This window comes from Notolabrus celidotus, chromosome 10, assembly GCF_009762535.1.
Source record: "Notolabrus celidotus isolate fNotCel1 chromosome 10, fNotCel1.pri, whole genome shotgun sequence".
NCBI classification, from domain to species: domain Eukaryota; kingdom Metazoa; phylum Chordata; class Actinopteri; order Labriformes; family Labridae; genus Notolabrus; species Notolabrus celidotus.
The window spans coordinates 14649587-14669684 of record NC_048281.1 but is presented as its reverse complement, the minus strand read 5'-3'; the positions used below and the strand labels follow the sequence as shown (position 1 = coordinate 14669684).

General features: G+C 40.2%; 1 protein-coding gene across 3 annotated transcripts in view; it reads right to left on the bottom strand.

The window, feature by feature from the left end:
• LOC117820029 (dedicator of cytokinesis protein 9-like) overlaps positions 1 to 20098 on the bottom strand; it is a 92644-nt gene that overhangs the window by 13125 nt on the left and 59421 nt on the right. For all 3 annotated transcript variants that reach the window (XM_034693648.1, XM_034693649.1, XM_034693650.1), the window contains exons 8-37: positions 16358 to 16532; positions 14597 to 14649; positions 13946 to 14020; positions 13698 to 13838; positions 12947 to 13159; positions 11653 to 11775; positions 11143 to 11225; positions 10927 to 11049; positions 10601 to 10680; positions 10286 to 10473; positions 10087 to 10152; positions 9894 to 9986; positions 9662 to 9785; positions 9440 to 9558; positions 9255 to 9344; positions 9062 to 9151; positions 8300 to 8415; positions 7863 to 7932; positions 7642 to 7767; positions 7468 to 7539; positions 5108 to 5254; positions 4885 to 4968; positions 4666 to 4777; positions 3645 to 3823; positions 3425 to 3541; positions 2799 to 2910; positions 2579 to 2712; positions 947 to 1061; positions 789 to 855; positions 650 to 697 (exon numbers count right to left, since the gene is read on the bottom strand). In XM_034693648.1, the coding sequence (XP_034549539.1) occupies positions 650 to 697; positions 789 to 855; positions 947 to 1061; positions 2579 to 2712; positions 2799 to 2910; positions 3425 to 3541; positions 3645 to 3823; positions 4666 to 4777; positions 4885 to 4968; positions 5108 to 5254; positions 7468 to 7539; positions 7642 to 7767; positions 7863 to 7932; positions 8300 to 8415; positions 9062 to 9151; positions 9255 to 9344; positions 9440 to 9558; positions 9662 to 9785; positions 9894 to 9986; positions 10087 to 10152; positions 10286 to 10473; positions 10601 to 10680; positions 10927 to 11049; positions 11143 to 11225; positions 11653 to 11775; positions 12947 to 13159; positions 13698 to 13838; positions 13946 to 14020; positions 14597 to 14649; positions 16358 to 16532 (3335 nt within the window). The remainder of the gene's footprint in view (positions 1 to 649; positions 698 to 788; positions 856 to 946; positions 1062 to 2578; positions 2713 to 2798; positions 2911 to 3424; positions 3542 to 3644; positions 3824 to 4665; positions 4778 to 4884; positions 4969 to 5107; positions 5255 to 7467; positions 7540 to 7641; positions 7768 to 7862; positions 7933 to 8299; positions 8416 to 9061; positions 9152 to 9254; positions 9345 to 9439; positions 9559 to 9661; positions 9786 to 9893; positions 9987 to 10086; positions 10153 to 10285; positions 10474 to 10600; positions 10681 to 10926; positions 11050 to 11142; positions 11226 to 11652; positions 11776 to 12946; positions 13160 to 13697; positions 13839 to 13945; positions 14021 to 14596; positions 14650 to 16357; positions 16533 to 20098) is intronic.

Below are 20098 nucleotides of genomic sequence, written 5' to 3'. Positions count from 1 at the left end.
TTTTCAGTTTGACTTGGAAATCTTCTGGTCCCAACACTAACAATGGACACTCTCATTTCCGATAAGGTTAAACCAGGGCCTGTGTAGTGGCAGATTGATTAATTATGCAGTTTATATGATTTAACCTTGGGGTGTTGCAATTTAATTTAATTTTTATTTCTTTTTTTTTTTACTGTTGTGTGTTTTTGCTGTTGTCTTACTGTCTGGATGTCTATCTCCTTGTAGTATTGTAATATTTTATTTTTATCCCTTCAACTGTTTGGTTCTGTCTATTATTGTCACTGTTCTTATTATCTGAAAATTTGAATAAAACTGTTATACAAAAAAAAATAAAAAAAATAAAAAAATCTTCTGCTCCATTTAGTTGAGTATAACGAAACTTGATAACATTTTGACAGTTCCACTGAATGCTTTTTTTGTTTTTAATAATATATGTTTTTAACTCTATAATTACATCTGTGAACATCCAGGAACTGTTAGTGTTGATCAAAGGTTTATGCTGGTCTGTAACTTGCTGTGGTTTGTTTAAGAGGGGGAAGATGGCAATCACTGAACTTAAATTTTGCAGTCCTTTATTAAGAATTGAACTAATTTACAATTTAAGACGATAACTTAAAAATAACACTTATGCCCCACATGACAACATTACCTTGCGATGTATCTCTTTCCCATGTATCTGAACTGATGGAGGCACACTCTGTGAGGAAAAGCAAGTTAAAATCAGCCACAACAAATAATAAACTTCACTTTCAATGTCAGGGTTGTCACAACTAGCAAAGATTTCTTACTCGACTAAAGTGAAGAAGTCCATTAACTCAGCAGACGAGGCCTTGTTCCAGTATGTAAACAGAGCATCTGGAAGAGACAGAGATTGATATTATTACTCTGAGTACAGATATTAAGACTGAACCAGCATACCCAACAAAGAAATTGAGTGAGTTTTTACCCTCAGACATGCTTTTGAGCACATGTAAGAAGCACATGAGGAGGCTCTTGATCTCTGCCTGGTCCAGTTTATCACATCGCAGGAGGGTACTGCCCAGTGTTGAAGCAGGCTGGTTCTGAGGGAAAGAAATACAGTCAGGCATAGACAGAAAAACAAATGAAGATACATTTTCCTGCCATGGCCCTTTGACGCATCCTGCTCCTTTCAGTGCATCATGATAATCAGCTAATAAATTGCTGTATCTGTAGGAATTGTCTGTTTATATTTCATAATTTTAGAGGAAAAGAGGCCTCTTATCATATCACTTTTTATCTTGTGAGGTTAAGAAATGAAACTTTAGTTTAGAAATCCAGCCTCTGTATATTTTCTGAACACTGTTGTGTAAAAAGTAGAAAACACTATTCACATGTCATTTAAATGTAGTTGTGATCAATGAGACTTTCAGTAGGCCTTTCAATTACAGTGTTTAAGCCACACTACAGTGGTGGTAGCCATGCCCACAGATGATGCAGGGCTAAATGCACTGTGGAAAAACTGCAGCTGGAAAATGGTCACCATTTCACCCAGCTGAGGACAGAGCAGGGAGGAAACAACCACAGCAGTCGAGCAACAGCTCTACGTCAGCTAGGGGGGGCCGGGCGGTATACCAAGCACGTTCCTTTGCCAGCCGTTAGTCTAGACCATGAGACTGGCTGAGGATGACTTAGTGGAAAGCATGAGGCAATGACTTTGGCTTTGTAATTGGTGTTTTTGAGGGTGGATACTTCGGATCTAAACTTAGCTTTCTTGAGAATATGGCTGTAATTTTTTTGGTCATCATTTCCCCTTTAGACTTTTACACACACCGCAGTAAAAACTGCCAAACATCACAGATGCAAACAGCTTCAACTGAAGATGAAACACACAAGAACACTGACAGGAAAATCAAACATTTGAGTGCAACAGACCTCTTTTCAGATTTATCTTGAGGCTGTTTATCAATGCAAATAGACAATGACACAGCACACGTAAGAAGCACTGCACAGTGAGAAACCCATGAGCACGCTGATGAACATCTGGAAAAATAGCAGAGGCAAACCTTGAGAGGCCCTGTCGTACAGCAGGGCTGCTTCAAGGCGCCAGAGAACAAGCAGGCCGAGCCTGAGAGTCATCTGGCAAAGAAAGGACTCAGCACAGAAGGACACTCACACACACTCTAACACTCCCAGGGACACTCCTATGAGAGAAGGAGGACCGTAAGAAGGAAGGTTTGGTACTTGAAGTGAAATGCTGGGCTGCAGGGTGCTCTCTGACACCCAGGGGACAGAGAACAGGGAGAAGTCCATGGTGACACGTTTGGTGCGCACAGAGAGCATGGTCTCCTCAGACTCCACAGAGAAGCGTGGGACATTAACAGAGTGTCTCCGCACAAACTTCTCCGTCTGCTATGGCAAGCCGTACAGGTAAGGTGAGGGGGAGTCAATGGTACAAGTTAACAGGGGGTGACTTTCTGTGAAACTTTTGACACAACGAGGGGACCTCAGGTCCCTGAGGATCTTATACATGTGTGTCACAGAGAGCTCAAGTTGGATTTCTAATAAATGTTTTATGAAATTACTGCACAGGTATCTTGCAGCACTTTCTGGGATGTACCTTATCCAGTGAGTTGCCCTTGTCGTTGTTCCTCTCCAGCAAGCTGTTGACAGAATCAGTGCTAATGAGTGAGCCACGAGAGTCTGCATGGCGTACGGAGTTAATGTTGGGGGTTGACGATGTGTGAGGCGAGGCTGTAAGAAAAAAAGGGAAGTGTTATTTTAATAAATATATTACACAGAAAATAAAATTGTATTCTCAGTGTCTTCCTTCCACTCACAGGTGCCAGAGATGGCTCCAAACACATCTTTGTGCAAACTGGTGTCCAGAAAAGTGCTCGATCGGGGAGGTGTCATCAAAGCGTTGGTGAAGAGCAAATCTTCTCTTCCATTCTGAAGGAAATAAGAGCAATGGTTTAACCAACTCCTTCAAAATGAAATTTGAAGGTTTTAACTTTTAAAGATTGAAGCAGCTCAGAATGAATAGATAACAGCTAATAAATACATGTTTTATGTTGTTTGAAGAAAAAACTATACCAATTATTCAAGGTTCTTGCTTTAAGATCTCAGATCCTTTGAGTAGGCCATATTCTGCCTACTCAAGTAGACTGCTTTCTAACACTTAATAAGACTTAACTGTTTGTAAAGTGTGCATTAAACTATGCTTCTTTAAATAACTAGATATCCCACCCACCATTCAAATTATTTGCTGTGTGTTTGGATGCCCTCTGGGACATCAACTGGGTATATCATCATTTTATTGCCATTTTACACAGCAGAAGTGCTTGCTACATCTCCTATTTTTCTGTTTTTTCTGTGAATTGTTTGCTGGTTTATTATAAGAAAAAAGCAACCGTATGTATGGCATAAGTAATAGCATAAAGAAACCACTAGGTGGCTCCCTTACATTGTTGGAGTGGTTGATGGGAAACGGAGCAACTTCCTTCACATTCAGCCTGTTGACGTTCTCTTGGAGCAGACCAAACAAGGGCAAATACAGCGTGGCCAACCTGGCCTGCTGGCTCTGTAACACAAGTAGATCTCTTTTAACATCAGATCACAGACACACATCAGATGACAAAGTGCAGGGGAAATGCAAGAGACAGAGGTAAGAAGGAGGTGCTCACTTTGGAGGTGTAGCGGTCATCGAATGTGTGCTTTATCATCAGACTCTTCAGCACTTGGATGGATATCTGACGGACCTCCCTGGTCTCCTGCAGAGCTGCACTGACCTCCCTGAGCAGCAGCCCCACCATGAAGTGGTTTTTGCAAAAGTCATCTGTTAGAGAGTAATCCAGCTGGAGGTCTGAGTGGAGGAGGAGGAGGCAAGAAGAAAGAGATGGAGTCACAAAACGCAAAAATCAATGCAAGTATATCCTCATTTATTATCAATCAGACACAAGTGTATTAAAAACAAAGACAGACAGGACAGGCTTAGATAGTATACAGACTGATCACATGAAACAATGCGTAAGTCTTTTGTATCCACAAATGATTCGTCGAACTAATTATGTAAAAACAGATTCACTTAAAAGCTTGGATTTTATGATTCAGGCTGTGTGACTCAGCTGCTGCTCTACATGGAGAGTGATTATGAAGGAAAAGACAAACAGGATTTCAGTTTATGATTGAACAGCTGTTCAGACGGTTTCTAACATTATTGCGAACATAAAACAACTCCAAATCATAATCACGAGATTCTAACCAATGAGTGTAATCAAATCAAACACACTGCATCGTCTATTTCTGTTTTTTAAGAATGGAAGCATTTTAAAGACATGATTTCTTACGAGTGGCTGAAAGTATTATTGCTCTTGAACTCCAAACCACTTCAACACAGATAGAAATGATTGCACACACAATCACCAACAGCTGCACAAAAAGCCAGTCTATGCTTCTGTACATACAGTATGATCTTTCAACACTGAGTAGATTGAGTAATGCCCTTTAGGAGATGACATGCAAGCAGCAGCACACCCTTTCACCTACCTACTTGAGTATCATTTGACTCCCCCGTATCATTTGGAGATAATAAAGCTAATTAAGGAACACGATAAAGAAACAAAGTACATTTTGTAAAATCCAGGCTGCTAAAACAGTAAGCCTTTAGAATTATGGTTTGATTCTAATTTTAATGATTATCAATACCTTGAAATCGGAGTATCCTTCCCTTTCCAAACGGCATGGGCAGGTTTAAAGGGACGTAGTGCTCATGGTTGCACACAACACGCATGAACTCAAACCTGAACTCAAACAGCGTCTGCAAATAAAGACACAAGAAGAAGATTTAGTTCAAATGAAACATTTTACCCAAGTAGTGATTGTAATATTTGTCTCTGTAAGTGCTTTCATTGTTGCTTAGGGTACCTTTGGGTCTCCAGGCATAAAGCAGTTAATGTAGTTGTTGATCTGCTTGAATGCAAAGCCTCTGTCCATCAGGTTGAAACAGCGCTGCAAGAAGTAGTTGAAAAATCATTCTGTCATTATTCATATTAAGTACCTTTAATGTACTAGTACATACTTATGTGCATCTAAAAAAAAGAAAAGCGCTCTTATAAATCTGTAAAATATAGTTAAATTTGCTACTGACCTTGATAAAGACCGCCAGGCTGTGGTTGGCGTTTCTGGCAGCATCCAGGTTGTCTTTGTATTTCTGAGTGATGTGAGGCATCATCATGTTAACCAGAGTCTCCACAGTGTGATGGAAGGATGCTGAGAAGCGCTGATTCCTGGAGAGCTAGAGAGCAAAGCATAATTTATTTACCAAATTTTACACTACAATGGTGATTTTCTGCACTTCTGTAATGTTTCCCAAAAAATCAAATACTAGAAAAAAAAGACCCCGATTAGGATTGTATGTAAGCCTTAGAGCTGCATTGTTCTGGGACAACTATAAAAACCAATGAGAAAGCCTCACCGTTACACTGAGACAATACTCCCTCATGAAAATAAAGATGTTCACTATTGTTTATTTTAAATCTATCCTAAATACACTTTCCTGCCTGAAATACTTAATGACTCATGAAGTGTGTATCAATACATGACAGAAATTTGTACCTAAGTCATGCCCAATATACTGCTATCAGCGTTATAGCTTTAGTCACCATAAAAAAAAGGTCTGATTAATCATGTGGTCCTTTGTCCATTTCTGTACACTGTAGTTAAGCCACCACAGTTTCTTCATGCTTCCTGCTGCAGCTGTGATGGGAAACAATGACACCACTGCTCTTCTGATTGGCGCATAAAAAAAACTCTCAGACGGATCAGTTCAAAAGTCACAAGAAGTATGCTTTTTTGTCAAAAGGAATGTAAACATTACTTTGAGTTTGAGCTGCACCCAACAAACTAAGCATAAAGATGCAGGTAATCAGACTGATTACCTGCAGAGCACTATCCCCATAAACCTGTGGATGACAATAAACTGTTGTACATGCACTCCTGCATTTTTCTTATTGTATAATAGTTTTATCCTTTAAAAACAAACAAACAAACAAACAAAAACTATTTTCTACCTCTAAGGCTATGTTCACACTGCAGGCAAAAGTGGCCCAAATCCAATTTTTTGGGGGTCAAGTGACCAGGTTAGATTTTTTAGAGGCAGTGTGAACACTCAAATATGGCTAAAATCTGATTTTTTTTAAATCAGATTTAGACCACTTCCATATGTGGTCCTGAATCAGATACAGATCAGATTTTTTTCAATGCGACCTCAGTGTGAACAGCCAAGGCCGATTTAATGCGCATTTGATACTTTCACGTCACTTTATAGCGACACATGTCACAATTCTGTGCGGCGGTAGCCTTGCAAAAATGGAGGATAGCAACGATGGAGCAAGTCAATGGAGGGACAGCGAGGTCTTGGACCTTATAAATATTTTTTCTTTATACTTGACCTCCTCTTGACATGGTCATTCATTCTCTGGCTCCCACTGCACAAAAACTTTGTAACAAAGGTGAAAATGCTGACTTCTTCCATGTTTAAGTTTGTGAAACAGCTGCATGTGACGTCATTGTTACTGTTCTTTTGCGCATGCGGGGCAGTTTGGAGCCGCAAACAGTTCACACTGGAATCAGATACAGGTCACATTATAGATGGTAATGTGAACAGGCAAACAAAAAATCAGATCTGGGCAAAAAAATCGACATTGAGCATTAAGTCTTGCAGTGTGAACGTAACCTTAGTCTTGGTTTCGGACCACACTGGTTCAGCATTTATTTGAATAACAAATCTAAAAGTCAAACCACAAAGTATATATTATTGAATTAATTTGCTCCCCAAATCAAGACACTGGTAAGAGTTGATTTAAAATGTTAATATGACTCAAAACTATTTTGAAATGCAATATAATGGGGTTTTAAAGATGTGATTAACAATACAATTAAATGATGAAATTCAACAGTTAATCACAACGAGGAATGATTGACAGGCCAAGTAAAAAGTCATTACAATGCCACTGGTAAAATAAATAATTGGATCACTTTTCATATTACAATTAAATGATTCCCACAGATTTCCATCTTCAGGAGAAACGAGTGGGCTTGATGCCACAGCATTACATCCACACATGGTGTGGACATAACAAGAAACAGGTCTTTTCATTGGATTCAATGACCATAACTAAAATGTCCAAAACCTTCAGCCTTGAACTGAAGTTTCACAGTTTCCAGACTGGTGTGACCTCCTCCTGTGGTGGATTTACTTGCCTCCACTGAGGCCTCCACACTACACCAGCAGAGCTTAAACACAAGGATGTGGTTGCTTATGGGGTATGAACAAATGCATCTAATTAAACTGCATGGCAGTGTTGGGCAGCCTGTGGATACATAATACTCTGACTGTGGTGCTGTGGCTGTCCACAAGACCTGGCATGTTGTGAGGGAGTTAAGCCTTTATAAAGCAGATAGAAGCAGACACTGCTGAGTCAAACACACATGCAGTGGCAGACTTACCTTCACTTTACAGCTTTCAATCAAGTACTGAGCCATGGACTTGACTAAGGCTTCAAAGAAATACCAGGAGTACTACAGTGCAGAAAAACATCAATTAGAGAACAATAAAGAGGAAATTCACGTCAATTATAATCACACACTCTGTAATCCTCCCAAAAAGTACAGATATGTTACCTTGAGGAGCTTGTTGCTTGTGAGAAAGTCAGTGGAGGGCTTCAGGATTGCAGTCATGGCTTTAGCCAACTCCTCGTGCACTGTTCGGTTGGTGGATGACGTGTACGGCTCAGTCTTGAAAACATACTGAGACAGAAACATTCAGAGAGAATGATAAGAAACTTTTAGTGCAAACACATAATATTGATGGTGGGTTGTGATATGCTGGATGTGAAATTCACCTTCACATAAGATCTCAGGTAGTGTTCCAGCCCCTCCTCGTGGCACTGGGCTACAATGTGAATCATGACTCTACAAGGGAACGATACAGAGGAATGCATGTGTGAGGAATGATTTTGGAAGGAGCCAAAGCAGCTGGAGGCCTTATTTAGTGATAGTTTAAAACACAAACTCTGGACTTTCAGCTGTGTTTTAATTAAGCTATCAGACACAGAGCCTTTTGCCAGGATTTTTGGATCAAATACTCGTAAGCGAAGTTTAAAAAAAAACACATTGAGCTATCAGTCTAATATTCATGTGATATCAAGAGTTTTCTTGAGTACAGAACTCCAAAAATTGTGATATTTCCATTTCTAAGCCTCTTTCCTTATCAGAACTCACATGAAATGATTTGAATTCTAAGAGTTATTTAGTCAAAGATCGCTACAGAGGAACCTGCCTGGTGACGTTGACTGCCACGTCCTCCTGGGTGGCGCTGGTTAGAACCCTAAACAGCTGATTCAGGGTGGTGGGCAGGAACTTGATCATTACATGACTCTCCATGGCATGCAGGCTCTGAATGGAGAATAAATGTAAGAAAATAAAAAAAGGTAAGGTTGTCTTCTTTTACCACGCACAGAAGGATACTGAAAAAACAACAACAGGAGTTGACGTGAGAGAGCAGCATCGCTCTAATCACCTACACCTTATGCTTCAGCTGCCTGGAACATGGCTAATTGTAGGTCATTGTGCATCATTGTCTGTGCACAGGAAACTAGCTCAAGCTTTGCCAAGTCATTTGGCGAGTGGCCAGCCAAGCACAGCTGACATGCAGTTTGACCCTCTGGCCATTGTTCGTGTTCACCGCTGTGTTTACGTTAGAGCCCAAGAGACGTATCACTCACATGCTAAAGAGCACATGGGAAGGGGAGAACTGAGGGTCCCATGGACTGGAATAAGAAAGTGAATGATGGGAAAGTAATAATTGGGCTATCAGTGACACAGAGAAGGAAAGGGGGGAGAAAGAATAGTCAGATTTGCTGCTATCAGCTTTATAGTTTATAGTACAATTAATGTTTGTATATAAAGCATTGAAAAAAGGCCTGCTCAAATCGCCCACGGTGCTGCAGCTCAAAGAGGAACATAAAACTCCAAGTGATTCAAGTACAGTGTGATTTCCGGCAGCATCACTGCAATACTGCATTCAATACTCTCATTTTACCTTTAGGTATTTGACCAGTTCTCCTCCTGGCGTCTGGGGTGCAGAAGCAACGCTCTGACAGTGGTGAAAGAAATTGTGCAAATGTTGATCCTATGAAAGACACAGAGAAGTTTAATCCATGAAACTGAGATTAAAAGAGTCATTCTGAAGTGTAACATTCACTAAGACTATTTGTTGAATACAAAAAACTAACCTGAGTGTAGACGGTGGACACGAGGTGACTGGACACCTTAAATAAAGGTTTGCCGCCATCCACCCATTTGACTTCAGGACCTGAATGTTGCTAAACAAAAAAAACATCTACGTCAGTAATTATCCTGCAGGATCTTAATGTTAGGCTGTGATTTTTAGCTTGAAATCTAAATAACTCCACCCTACCTTGCTGGCACCTTCCTGACAGCTGAGGTATCCAGCGGGCAGATTCGCAGCCACAGAGATCTGTGTCTCATTCATGATCACCCGACCGTCTTTCAGCAGGGGGAGCCAGGCGAAACCCACTGAGAGAGGAGACAGAGGGGAAAACAATCAGCAAACAGAGACATTTGTAATGAGGAGATTGTCAATCTGGAAAATAGAGTTAGCAGTGTTGCAGTGTATTACCTTGAGTCTCGACCAGGTCTCTCTTTTTGGTGCTGGCCTTGCTGTTGCTCTCACAGCTGACGTGGTAGAAGGTGAAGAGCAGATGATGTTTCTCGTGGAGCTGAGTTGGCAGCTCAATCTTAAACTGAAGAAAGTAGAAAGCATAAATAAACATTGAGTCATTGATGAGATTAATTTAAACATTTGGCACTCAATCTTTTTGTTTTATAACAGCTCATCTTGTTTGTCTCACCTCATCGTAGAACTCAGGGTTGTGCTGGTGGTGTAATACTGCAGCAAAGGCATTTTTGGTAAACAGAGGTCCCCCAGGTCGACCATAGATGCACTATGAAAAAAAAAAACCAATGGTTAGTTTGTTTCCTGTGACAGGAGGGAAGTATCCTTTGGGGACTTGGAAGCACTTCCCAGGACTCATTTTACTCTACCTTCAGTGATACAGCCTCTTCATCATCTGAGTCTTTGAACTCAATGCAGACAGCTATATTTCTAGCCTGAGAACAAACAAAACACAAGGAATTTGGAAAGTTAGCCAAAAATGGAGTGAATGAGTAGAAGTGTCTATGATTACTGCTTCAGACTGGATTGAACTACAGGGAAACAGAGTGTAGTAAAAGTTTTTGATACCTTTGCGAAAGACTTTTGGCTGTCGTACTTCAAGAGCCTGGGGTAGACATAGAGGTGATTGTTGTAGGTGGTGAAAGGCTGAGAACATTTGGCGATGTACGGCACAAACTCCTCCACTTCAAAGAAGATGTTGGTCTTCTCACTGACATCAAATTGCTTCACAGGAATGTAGGATGAGGTAACACAATCTGCAAACAGAAGCAGGAGGGAGGTAGATCAAATAAACAGGCTGCACACAACGGGACCAATTTTGTTAGAGCAAAAACAGCTTTCATCATTACTGTTGGCCACATGGAGCGACTTTAAAGGCCTTACTTGTCAAGTCTGGGGCTACATTGTCAATGGTAACGTCGAGGTTTCCGAGGATTACAGGCAGCTTGGCCATCTTCTCTGGCCTGAGGAAAGGAAAATAAACCCCTGTTGAGCCTTTGCTATCATCTCCCAAGACGAAAGTGAGAAGAGACGGATAGGGTATGTGCTGTATACACACACACCACATTCACAGATGTGAGCAAGCATCGTATTTTCAACTGACCAGCATTTTCCAAAGTATGACCTATAGGAACATTTTCTTCCCTGAACATCTGCAGGAGTACTCAGACAGTTTTTAATTCAAAGAGATTATAAACAGCAATACTTGCTTTCTGAAATCAGCCAGCAGTTTGAGCATATCGTCGTTTGATAGCTTGTTGCTGTCCTGTCTGTACAGAGCGGAGAAGCGAGCACTTTTGTCGAGCGTCCCTGAAGCATCTTTGAACAAAGGCCTGCAAGAAGCACAAGAAAAGAAGAGTCAGAAACACATTAATTTAAGAGAGAACTTAGTGTTAAAAGTCTTAAGTGTTGAAGAGATATGGTACCGTGCTGCCCAGGCAAAAGGCATCCTGTACTGGCCCAACCGGCTACATGCCCACTTTGCATTCTTCAGGACCTTTTGTGCCACCTGGTGGAAAAAAGAAACACACTGTGATTTGAGCTCCATCACTTAAGTCACACAAGTTGTTTTAGTCAGCATGCTGCCAGCCTCAACACAGACACACACAGAAAAGTCTTGACAACATGCCCATCTCACACATGCATAAAAAATAAGAGGTTCTCAGTGTTGTTGGCGCATACACACAAAAAAATATTTCACATGTTTTCTGAATCACATTACTACCCGCCACAGCTCCCTGCAGGGTGCACAACCACATTTGTACAGCCAAAGTCAATGCTTCTGTTGAGACTCTGTGTAACCGGTCGGCACTTAAAAACAAGGATGATTATCGGTGTATAATGTGGAACAATCTCTAGGAATCTGCTGAGTGCAGGGGAACGTGCTGCCTTGCTGTGAGGAGGACAGTGGAGAAAGTTCGCGAGTGGGTCAGTACCTTCGTGGAGTCCGAACTCTTCATGTATGCCTCAGCACAGTGGTTAATTCCCCCCTGTAGCACCTTCTCTATTCGGGCCACCAGGAAGATATCTGGATGCGGGCAAGTGACCGAGAAGACTCCCTGTGGAAATGATGGAAATGTCCAGATTTTAGGGAATTTCAAGGAAAGTTGGTGAACATACAAACATTTTTTTTAGCCATGCTAGAGCTGGCAATGTCGCCAGACTCCAGCTACTACTACTACTACTACTACTCATCTCCCTCTAATCCTATTTCCAACCCCAATGCGGTCAAGGCAGATGGCTGTCTAACATGAGTCTGGTTCTCCAACATGAGTCTGGTTCTCCTTGAGGTTTCTGCCTACATTAGACACATCCTGTCTAGTCCAGTATTTGTTACCTCCAGGTTGGATTATTGTAATTCCCTTTTATCAGGCTGCCCTAATAAGTCTCTTAAGACTCTTCTATCCCTCTTTCCAACCCTGACTCGGTCAAGGAAGATGGCTGTCTAACATGCGTCTGGTTCTGCTGGAGGTTTCTGCCTTTTTAAAGGAAGTTTGTCCTTGCCACTGTAACTTGCTAAATGCTGCAAAGTGCTCTGCTCATTGTGGATTAAGATGAGATAAGAGAGTTCTGTCTGTAAAATGGACTGGATCTTATCCTGTCTTGATGTTGGGTCTTTGTTAATGATATAACATAGAGTACAGTCTAAACCTGCTCTGTTTGTAAAGCATCTTGGGATAACACTTGTTTGGTGCTATATAAATAAAAATTGATAGGATAACTCATTACTTTGGTGCTGAATGAATAAAATCTAATGGTTAAATTAATTCTGATATTCATGTTCCTCAGAGGATGAATTGCAGAGGCTTGGCAAATCACCTGATGATCCCTGAGAATTTAAAAGGTTCAACATTTGGGGTCATTTTTTCTTAATATTGGATGGATTGTCAAGAACTCTGATACAAGCATTCATGTTCCAAAGAAGATGAACTGAGGTAACCTTTTTTCACCATATGTTACACCATCAAAATCATGTAAAATTGGAAATGTGTCCAATTTGATGAGATTAAACTGACAAAACTAATAAAGTCCTATCACCTTGAGCTGTAGTGAGCTGACTATCAAGTGTTGGTATGCTAACATAAAACAGATAATGTATTCTTAATACTTGCTTTACACCAGAATATCAGTGTTGCCAGGTTAGAATGCTAATTTATCCTAACAAAGTACAACTTAGTTCTTTTTTAATGTTCAGAATTAAAATATCAGTTCTGTTTTTTGTTTACTTACCAGTTTTGGATACTGCATATTTGCCTCTGGCACCCCATGAACCAGCCGTTGCCCCTCAGGGTGGGCGTCCCCTCCCCCGTTCATATACTGGCTGGTGTTTTTGGACACCATGCCTCGTACAGATGGGTGATTTAAATCCACATGGAAGTCGGAGGAGATCTTTCTGCCGTTCTGAATGTCGAAGAGTGACAGGGTGACGTAAAACGGCTCAACCTGGAAAAGGAGAGGATGAAGGCTCTATATTAGAGGAAGGTGATTATGATGTTTCGGCTTTTTTCTCAGTTTTGCTAACCAGTCTGTCAAGTCAGGACAATATTTTAATAAGTTAATTTCCCTCTCTGAGCTGATACCAGTGAAATGTCAGAGGGAGGCACTGCCTTAACATAGTTCAGTCTCTGCCTGAGTGTGTGTGTGTGTGTGTGTGTGTGTGTGTGTGAGAGAGAGAGTGTGTGCATGAGTGTGTGTCTAATCATAGTTTGATAGTGTGGAGACAGAGTCTTGACATGTTGACACTCTAATAGACAGTTTCTGTTGTGAGGAACAGCAGGACATAAGACTCCATTATACACATTTTTCTCCATTACTGAGCCTGTAGCTTGGTTGCTGAGCAACAGCAGTCTTTCAGTGCCTCCAATAATGAGGCGATTTCATCCGGCCTCTTAAACAAACCTCCTGATCCGTTTTTCATAATCCGGATAATGACATATCTGTTATTTTGGATCTATTGTTGGCAGAAAATGATCCTCCTTACATTTGTTGTTGGTCCTTCCTCGTTCTCGGCCACACAGCTTTGAAGATTAAACGAGAGGTCGTTACAGTTCACCAGAACACGTTTACCAAACTTCTCCTCAAACTGCTTCACATCCGGCTCGATTCCTGAGAAGTCCAGTTTCTATAGACGGTACAATGGAGGGTGTTACATTTGATTGAGGAGTGTTAGGTTGGATCTTATTACCACATGGGAATAAGTGAAGTTTAATGTGCTTTACACTTCATTACCTGCGTGTCAGGGTCCAGAGTGAACAGCTTCAGTCTGGTCTCGTTCCTCATCCTCGACTCTATATCTCTCGCACTCTGAGGAGAAAAAAAGCATTTCCTGAATTGATTCAAACCAAAGAAAACAAAACTTATCTGAGAGAATTCTAGTCAGTCATCTTCTTTCAACATCAGTAGATTTTTTTTCTATCATTTGCACCCATCTGGAAACAAGCTTTATATTTTACAGGCCAATGGACAGACCGCTGAGTGCTGAGAGGCAGGTGGTACCACCATTTATTTCAGCACAGCTTACTGTTACATGTCAAGCTTGCTCCGTTAACTGTTTCCAGCAGTTTCCATGCACAGATGGTTTTAGTATTGCATACCACTTAGTGATGCTACAGCACGAAACGAAAAATAAAATGACTTTTGCAGCTTTTACTTATCAGTCAGTAAATCATTCAAAAACATGTTTCTTCTCAAAAAATCTAAAAACTGTTGACGCAGGTGTCCTCATGTCGAAACAGGTTACAGCTTGTCTTCTCTACTTACTTTCTTATGCTGAATTTTGTTGCATGGAAGTTATAAGCATGATGTTTTATTACTTTTTAAAAACATCCCAAATAAAATAATGAAAGAACCAAGTATGCAAAATGTGAAAGTAAGACCTACCTGAAAGCTGTCCATACTGCCAGAGGAACTGTCTGACTTTGCAAGATCATCATCTAGAGAGAAATACAAAAGAAAACCACCAGATTTTAAAACATTAACAAAACCTCTTTTTGTGCCACTAAGTTTCTTGATCTCTTACTGACATGTGAAAGTTTGATAAACAGTCATCAGTCAGGCTGGGGATGGACACACTGCAGGCTTTAAAGAAAGCTCACAGATCTCCTCAAACAGAGTTGTTTTTTCTCTCGTGCAGTGTGATTAATAAAGTCTGAGGAGTTAAAGGAGATTAGTGGAGTGTTTTTGTGCAGAAGCGTTCAGCTTCTTTCCTGCATGGCTATGCCTCCTCTGAGACAGGAGGTGAGTATTAAAAGTGTGGGTGGTCTGGTATCACATGGCTTCAGACTACACTACATTACTACAGGAGGAAGTGAGCTATGAGTAGTGAGTAGAGGTTGGCATGAATGAATGGTGTCTGGTTTAGAGAAACACCCTCAGGGTAGGTAGAGTATCCTTGAATAAATAATCTGTTAATATGAGTGGATTTACAGGATGGTTGATTGTTATTTTGGATTTAATAACTGGGGACATTTTTCATCTCAGAAACATTTACAGGTATCACATTTATAGCTTCTATAACCAACTGCATTAATCAAAGATTGTTGTGTTTTCAAGGATGTTAAATTGAGGATTACCATGTGTGCCAACGCTATTGGTGTAAATTGTAAAAAAAAACATGCAAAAAAGTAGCTAATTGCTCTTTCCCAGAACTCAGATTAAAGTCTTAAAACTGCCTCTTTTGTTTACATTGAAGGAAGATGCAAGTTTTGGATGTTTGAACCTATAAATCTTTGAAAACGTTCTTAAAGAATGATTAAAATTCAAGATTTTGTTATTTAAAGCTAAACTAAGGAGTTTTTAATCTAGTTATAAAGCAGACTGAAATTAACAGTGATGCCTTTTTTATAGCCAACAAAACCAAATGAGACTATGAATGTCAAGATTGTAAAATTCTATATCATAATTTTCAAAAAATTTAACCGCTACAATGAGGTAGGTGTCACCACTTGATTGTCAGCACACTGAGGAAAAAAGCCTGGATTTTACTTTTCCACAGTAAGTGATATATTTGACTATAAAAAGGAAGCTTGATGAGTTTTTTTTTTGTTTGTTAGATAACATGATTTAAGCATAATCAGGACAAGAGGTACTGCTTTGTCCACAGGGGGCACCAAAATCAACTGAACAGAAGGTTCCTCAGAGGAGCTTTAAAGTCAGCTTTTTGTCTTTGAATCCACCAATTAATCAATTGACTAACTAGCTGATTTGAAATCTATTAAAACGACTTTACAAAGCTCAAACTGTTGCCCTAATTTTGCAACTCTCTTTAAATATTCATTTTCAATCAAAAGACCTTGAAAAACTTAAAATCAAGGAAACTGCAAGTGATCTTTTTTATATTGCAGACTCAAAACAATCATAAGATTGTGAAAATAATTGCAGATTGATATCCGGTCATTTACTTAGTCCAGAACAGGTCTAAAACAGCAGTCTCAAATGTTGCTGTTAACTTTGGAAAGCTAAGCATTCATATTATTTGAATAATGAGGTACACTGTGGTCTGATATGTTTTAGATGGCAAAGAAGATTTTCTGATTCTAATGAGTAGTTAGATAATACTTGGACAACACTAATGCAAAATAATATGCTGTTTCATGTTTGTGTTCCTCCAGGCGCCACAGTCAGACAGACTAAGACACTCACCATCATGAATGTCTCCGTTCCTCTTCTCCTGCATGGCGATCTCAAAGCTGCTGTGTAAGATCTTGTTGAGCGTGTTGATCCAGTCCTCCATCTCTACCTCACTGTCTGAAGCCAGCAGGTAGGTGCTCTTATCCTGCATCTTCAGCTCGAAAGCAAACCGCCGCACCTTGTTATTCTGCCGCCACAGTGCAAAAGGAGACAAGAGCAGAAAAGACGAGAGGAAAAGAGCATAAATTAGATTAACGAGTCAATCTTAAGAGGGAAAATAATAAGTTAAGGGCACAACACAAAGATCAGAACAGAGATCTGATACTGGACGACTGATCGACTTAGTTTAGTTTTACACATTTAAAAACCAAATTCCCAACCGTGGAGATGTCCGTGTTTAATCTCAGAATCCAAAGCAAACATCTAACCTCTGCCAGCTCATCAGAAGACAGTAGATTCTCAGTTTTATGATCGAAATCACAGTGTTCTTGACTTTAATTCTACCTTCACTCTCACTTTCTTTATCTTTGCTGTTGGAGCCTACAAAAACACATCTGTGTATGCAAAGTAAATATTCAATTACAGCTCACAGTTCCAAATACGGCAATTCACAGCTCCAAAAAATCCACAAAACGTGCGTCACTGTTTTGGAAAGGGATGAAAATCGGAACCCTGATTTAAGTTAACTGACAAAGCAAATGGACAATGAGAGTATTTCCATCTGCGAAACAAAGCCTCCAGGTCTGCCAGGACCACAGTGGAGACTTTCTAACGTGTGATGGAGCTCAACAAAAAAAATGAGCCAAACTATGACCACCAAACAGCCACAGATGGTGATATCACTGTCCTATTTTAGCTTCAGCGACTATCAGAGCCTGTTTAAATCCTCAAACTGCTGCTGGTTCAGCCTCAGTTAATGCATGATACAGCACTCTGCTAATTTTCATAAAGTTTACAAGCAGGATTTATTCAGTGGAAAAAGAAAGTCATCTTATTATTGTCAGCATTCGGAGGATTGTTATGCTGTGGTTATCACTGGAGCTTGCTTGCTATGTTGTAACAGCAGAGTGGGAGTAAGAGGGAGGCAGACTCCTTTATCTGAAGGCAGGCTGAGAAGACATGGAAATAAAACTGGGGTCTTGATAAACAGACTTAAGCACTGGATAGATGGCAGGACCAGAGTCATGAGTCAGTCATTCTTGGGATAATGAATAGACAACCCGGTCAAAATAATTATCACAATATTCTCAGAATTAGAATTCTTATGGCAGAGGATTAGAAGGAGAAAATAAAACCTCAAACCACAACAATCAGGTCTCATTTTTAGCCCCTCTGCTCCTCATTAACCTGCAGGGACTGCCGTACAGCTCTTCGTGAAAATGCTTTGTATGTTGGAGCATATGTTGGCATCTTAACAAAGCACAGGAGCGGCTCGAAGCTCAGGATGATGTCACTCCACATGCAATTACAGCTACACAGTTAAACATCTGCACTTCCACTTGAGCTGTTTTTGCTGCTTGAGCTGAAGTCACAGGATCTTTGTGACTTCACTAGATCAAGACACTCCTCAACTATCAGTTAAGGAGTACTGAAAAATGCCTCACAGGATCTGTATTATAACAAGAGTATGACCACCTACTATCAGCTTATCTTGAGAGCCGCTCCTTCTTTTGACATAGTTTACATGAAACTTAAAGCTCCTGTGAGGAGTTTTTGGCTGATTATGAAACTGACTGAAATTCTTATTGATGCCTCTATATGATCCAAATAAGCAAATAAGTCTTTCAGGGTAAAAAGTGGCAATCTGTATAGATATGTTGAATGTGTAATGTCGGTGCCGTGGTGTAGGTGTCAAATGAAGTGAGGAGAGCACTGTAGAAACAGCTCTGCTAAACATTCTTGATACATGATAACTTTAACTGTTTATAATCAGCAAACCAGCAGGAAAAAAAAAAATATAAATACATTCAAGACAAAATCAGCATAAAAGTGTAGTGCATATTTGTGGCATACTACTGGGGGAACATGACTTTAGCCCCCTAGTGGCACACCATTGGCCACGCCACATGCTGCTGATCCACAAGCACATACCTCAGATCTATGAGCTAATAGTGTGGCATGCCTTCAACCACTTTTCAATCTAGGCATTGTTCTTTAAGACAGGCTAGTAAAATGGCGCATAACATGGTGTTGACCATATAAAAGCATTTAGCAAAATTATACCTAAAATTTTTCAGTCCACACAAATAAGAATGTTTTGAGTATGAATATAAAATCCAAAAGAAAAACAAGTATAAGTGCAAAAGTAGTGAGATAACTTGGCTACAAACTGTCAGCCTTGTTTTGGGACATCAATCAATTAATCAATCAATTTCTATTTATATAGTTCCAAATCATAACAAATGTTATCTCAAGACGCTTTACAAACAGAGCGGATCTAGACTGTACTCTATGTTATATTATTGACAAAGACCCAACATCAAGACAGGATAACATCCAGTCCCATCTTACAGACAGGACTCTCTTATCTCATCTTAATCCACCATGAGCAGAGCACTTTGAAGTATTTAGCAAGTTACAGTGGCAAGGACAAACTTCCTTTTAACAGGCAGAAACCTCGAGCAGGACTAGACTCATGTTAGACAGCCATCTGCCTCGACCGAGTTAGGGTTGGGAAGAGCGATAGAGAGTTTATAGAGACTTATTATGGCAGCCTGATTTTTAGAATTACAGTTATCCATCCTGGAGGTAACAAATACATGAACTAGTTTTTCTGCATCGCTCTGAGACCAGATGCACCTAGTTTTTGTGATACTGCGCAAGTAAAAAATGGCTGTCCTTGAAATTTGCTGAATGTGGGAGTTGAAGGACAAATCCTGATCAAATAGGACACCCAGATTTCTAGCAGAGGTGCTGGATGCAAGACTGATGCTGTCTAAGGCAGTTATATTATTAGAAAAAGTCTCTCTGATGTGTGACATTTTGCATAGTGTAAGTTTTGTTCCCAGGTCTACATGTCAAAGATAAATCTAGCATGTGTCAGATTAGATTTGTGATAATAATGTTGCAGACTGTTCAGCAATCCTCTATCATCAGCTGAGATCTTTTAGTCATGTTTCTGAATGTCTCAACACTTGGTCTGCAACATCACTGTTTTGGTATGTGTTCTAAAGTAAACAACCTATTGTAGTAAAAAAGTGACTGCAGTGAAATGATTTCCCTTTTGGTTTACTTGATTTTATTTTCAAGGCAAACTAAACTTTATTCAGATTTTAAGAGGTCGATACTGTTTTAATAAAATGTATGCAATGGCACAGAAAACAGTGTTTCTTGCCAGACTGAACCAGGCGGTTCATTCTTACTTCAATCTGCTCTACCACAGAGGAATGCAGCAGAGTGAGGGTCTGTGGTTTAGGATAGTGGGTGGTGGAGGAGGTTTGAGGAACTGTGGCGACAGCACGAAAACCAAAACCTGCACTGATAAAACCTTTACAAATCTAAAAGCATTAATACCCCTCTCCTCCTTCCTCACTTTGGGCTCCACATGTTATGACTAACGCTGTCAACCTGCCTTCTTACTCTCAAATAAAGATGCCATTAAAGCCAGCTGGATGCCTCGTCTGTAAAATCAGGTTCTCTCCGTCTGTTTAGATGACAGATGATAGTGCAGTTAGTCTTGGCCTACAGTCAGATGTTTGCACGTGGCATTGATTGTGAGGCTGGTGGAAAGTGCACAGAAGTGAGACCTCAGCA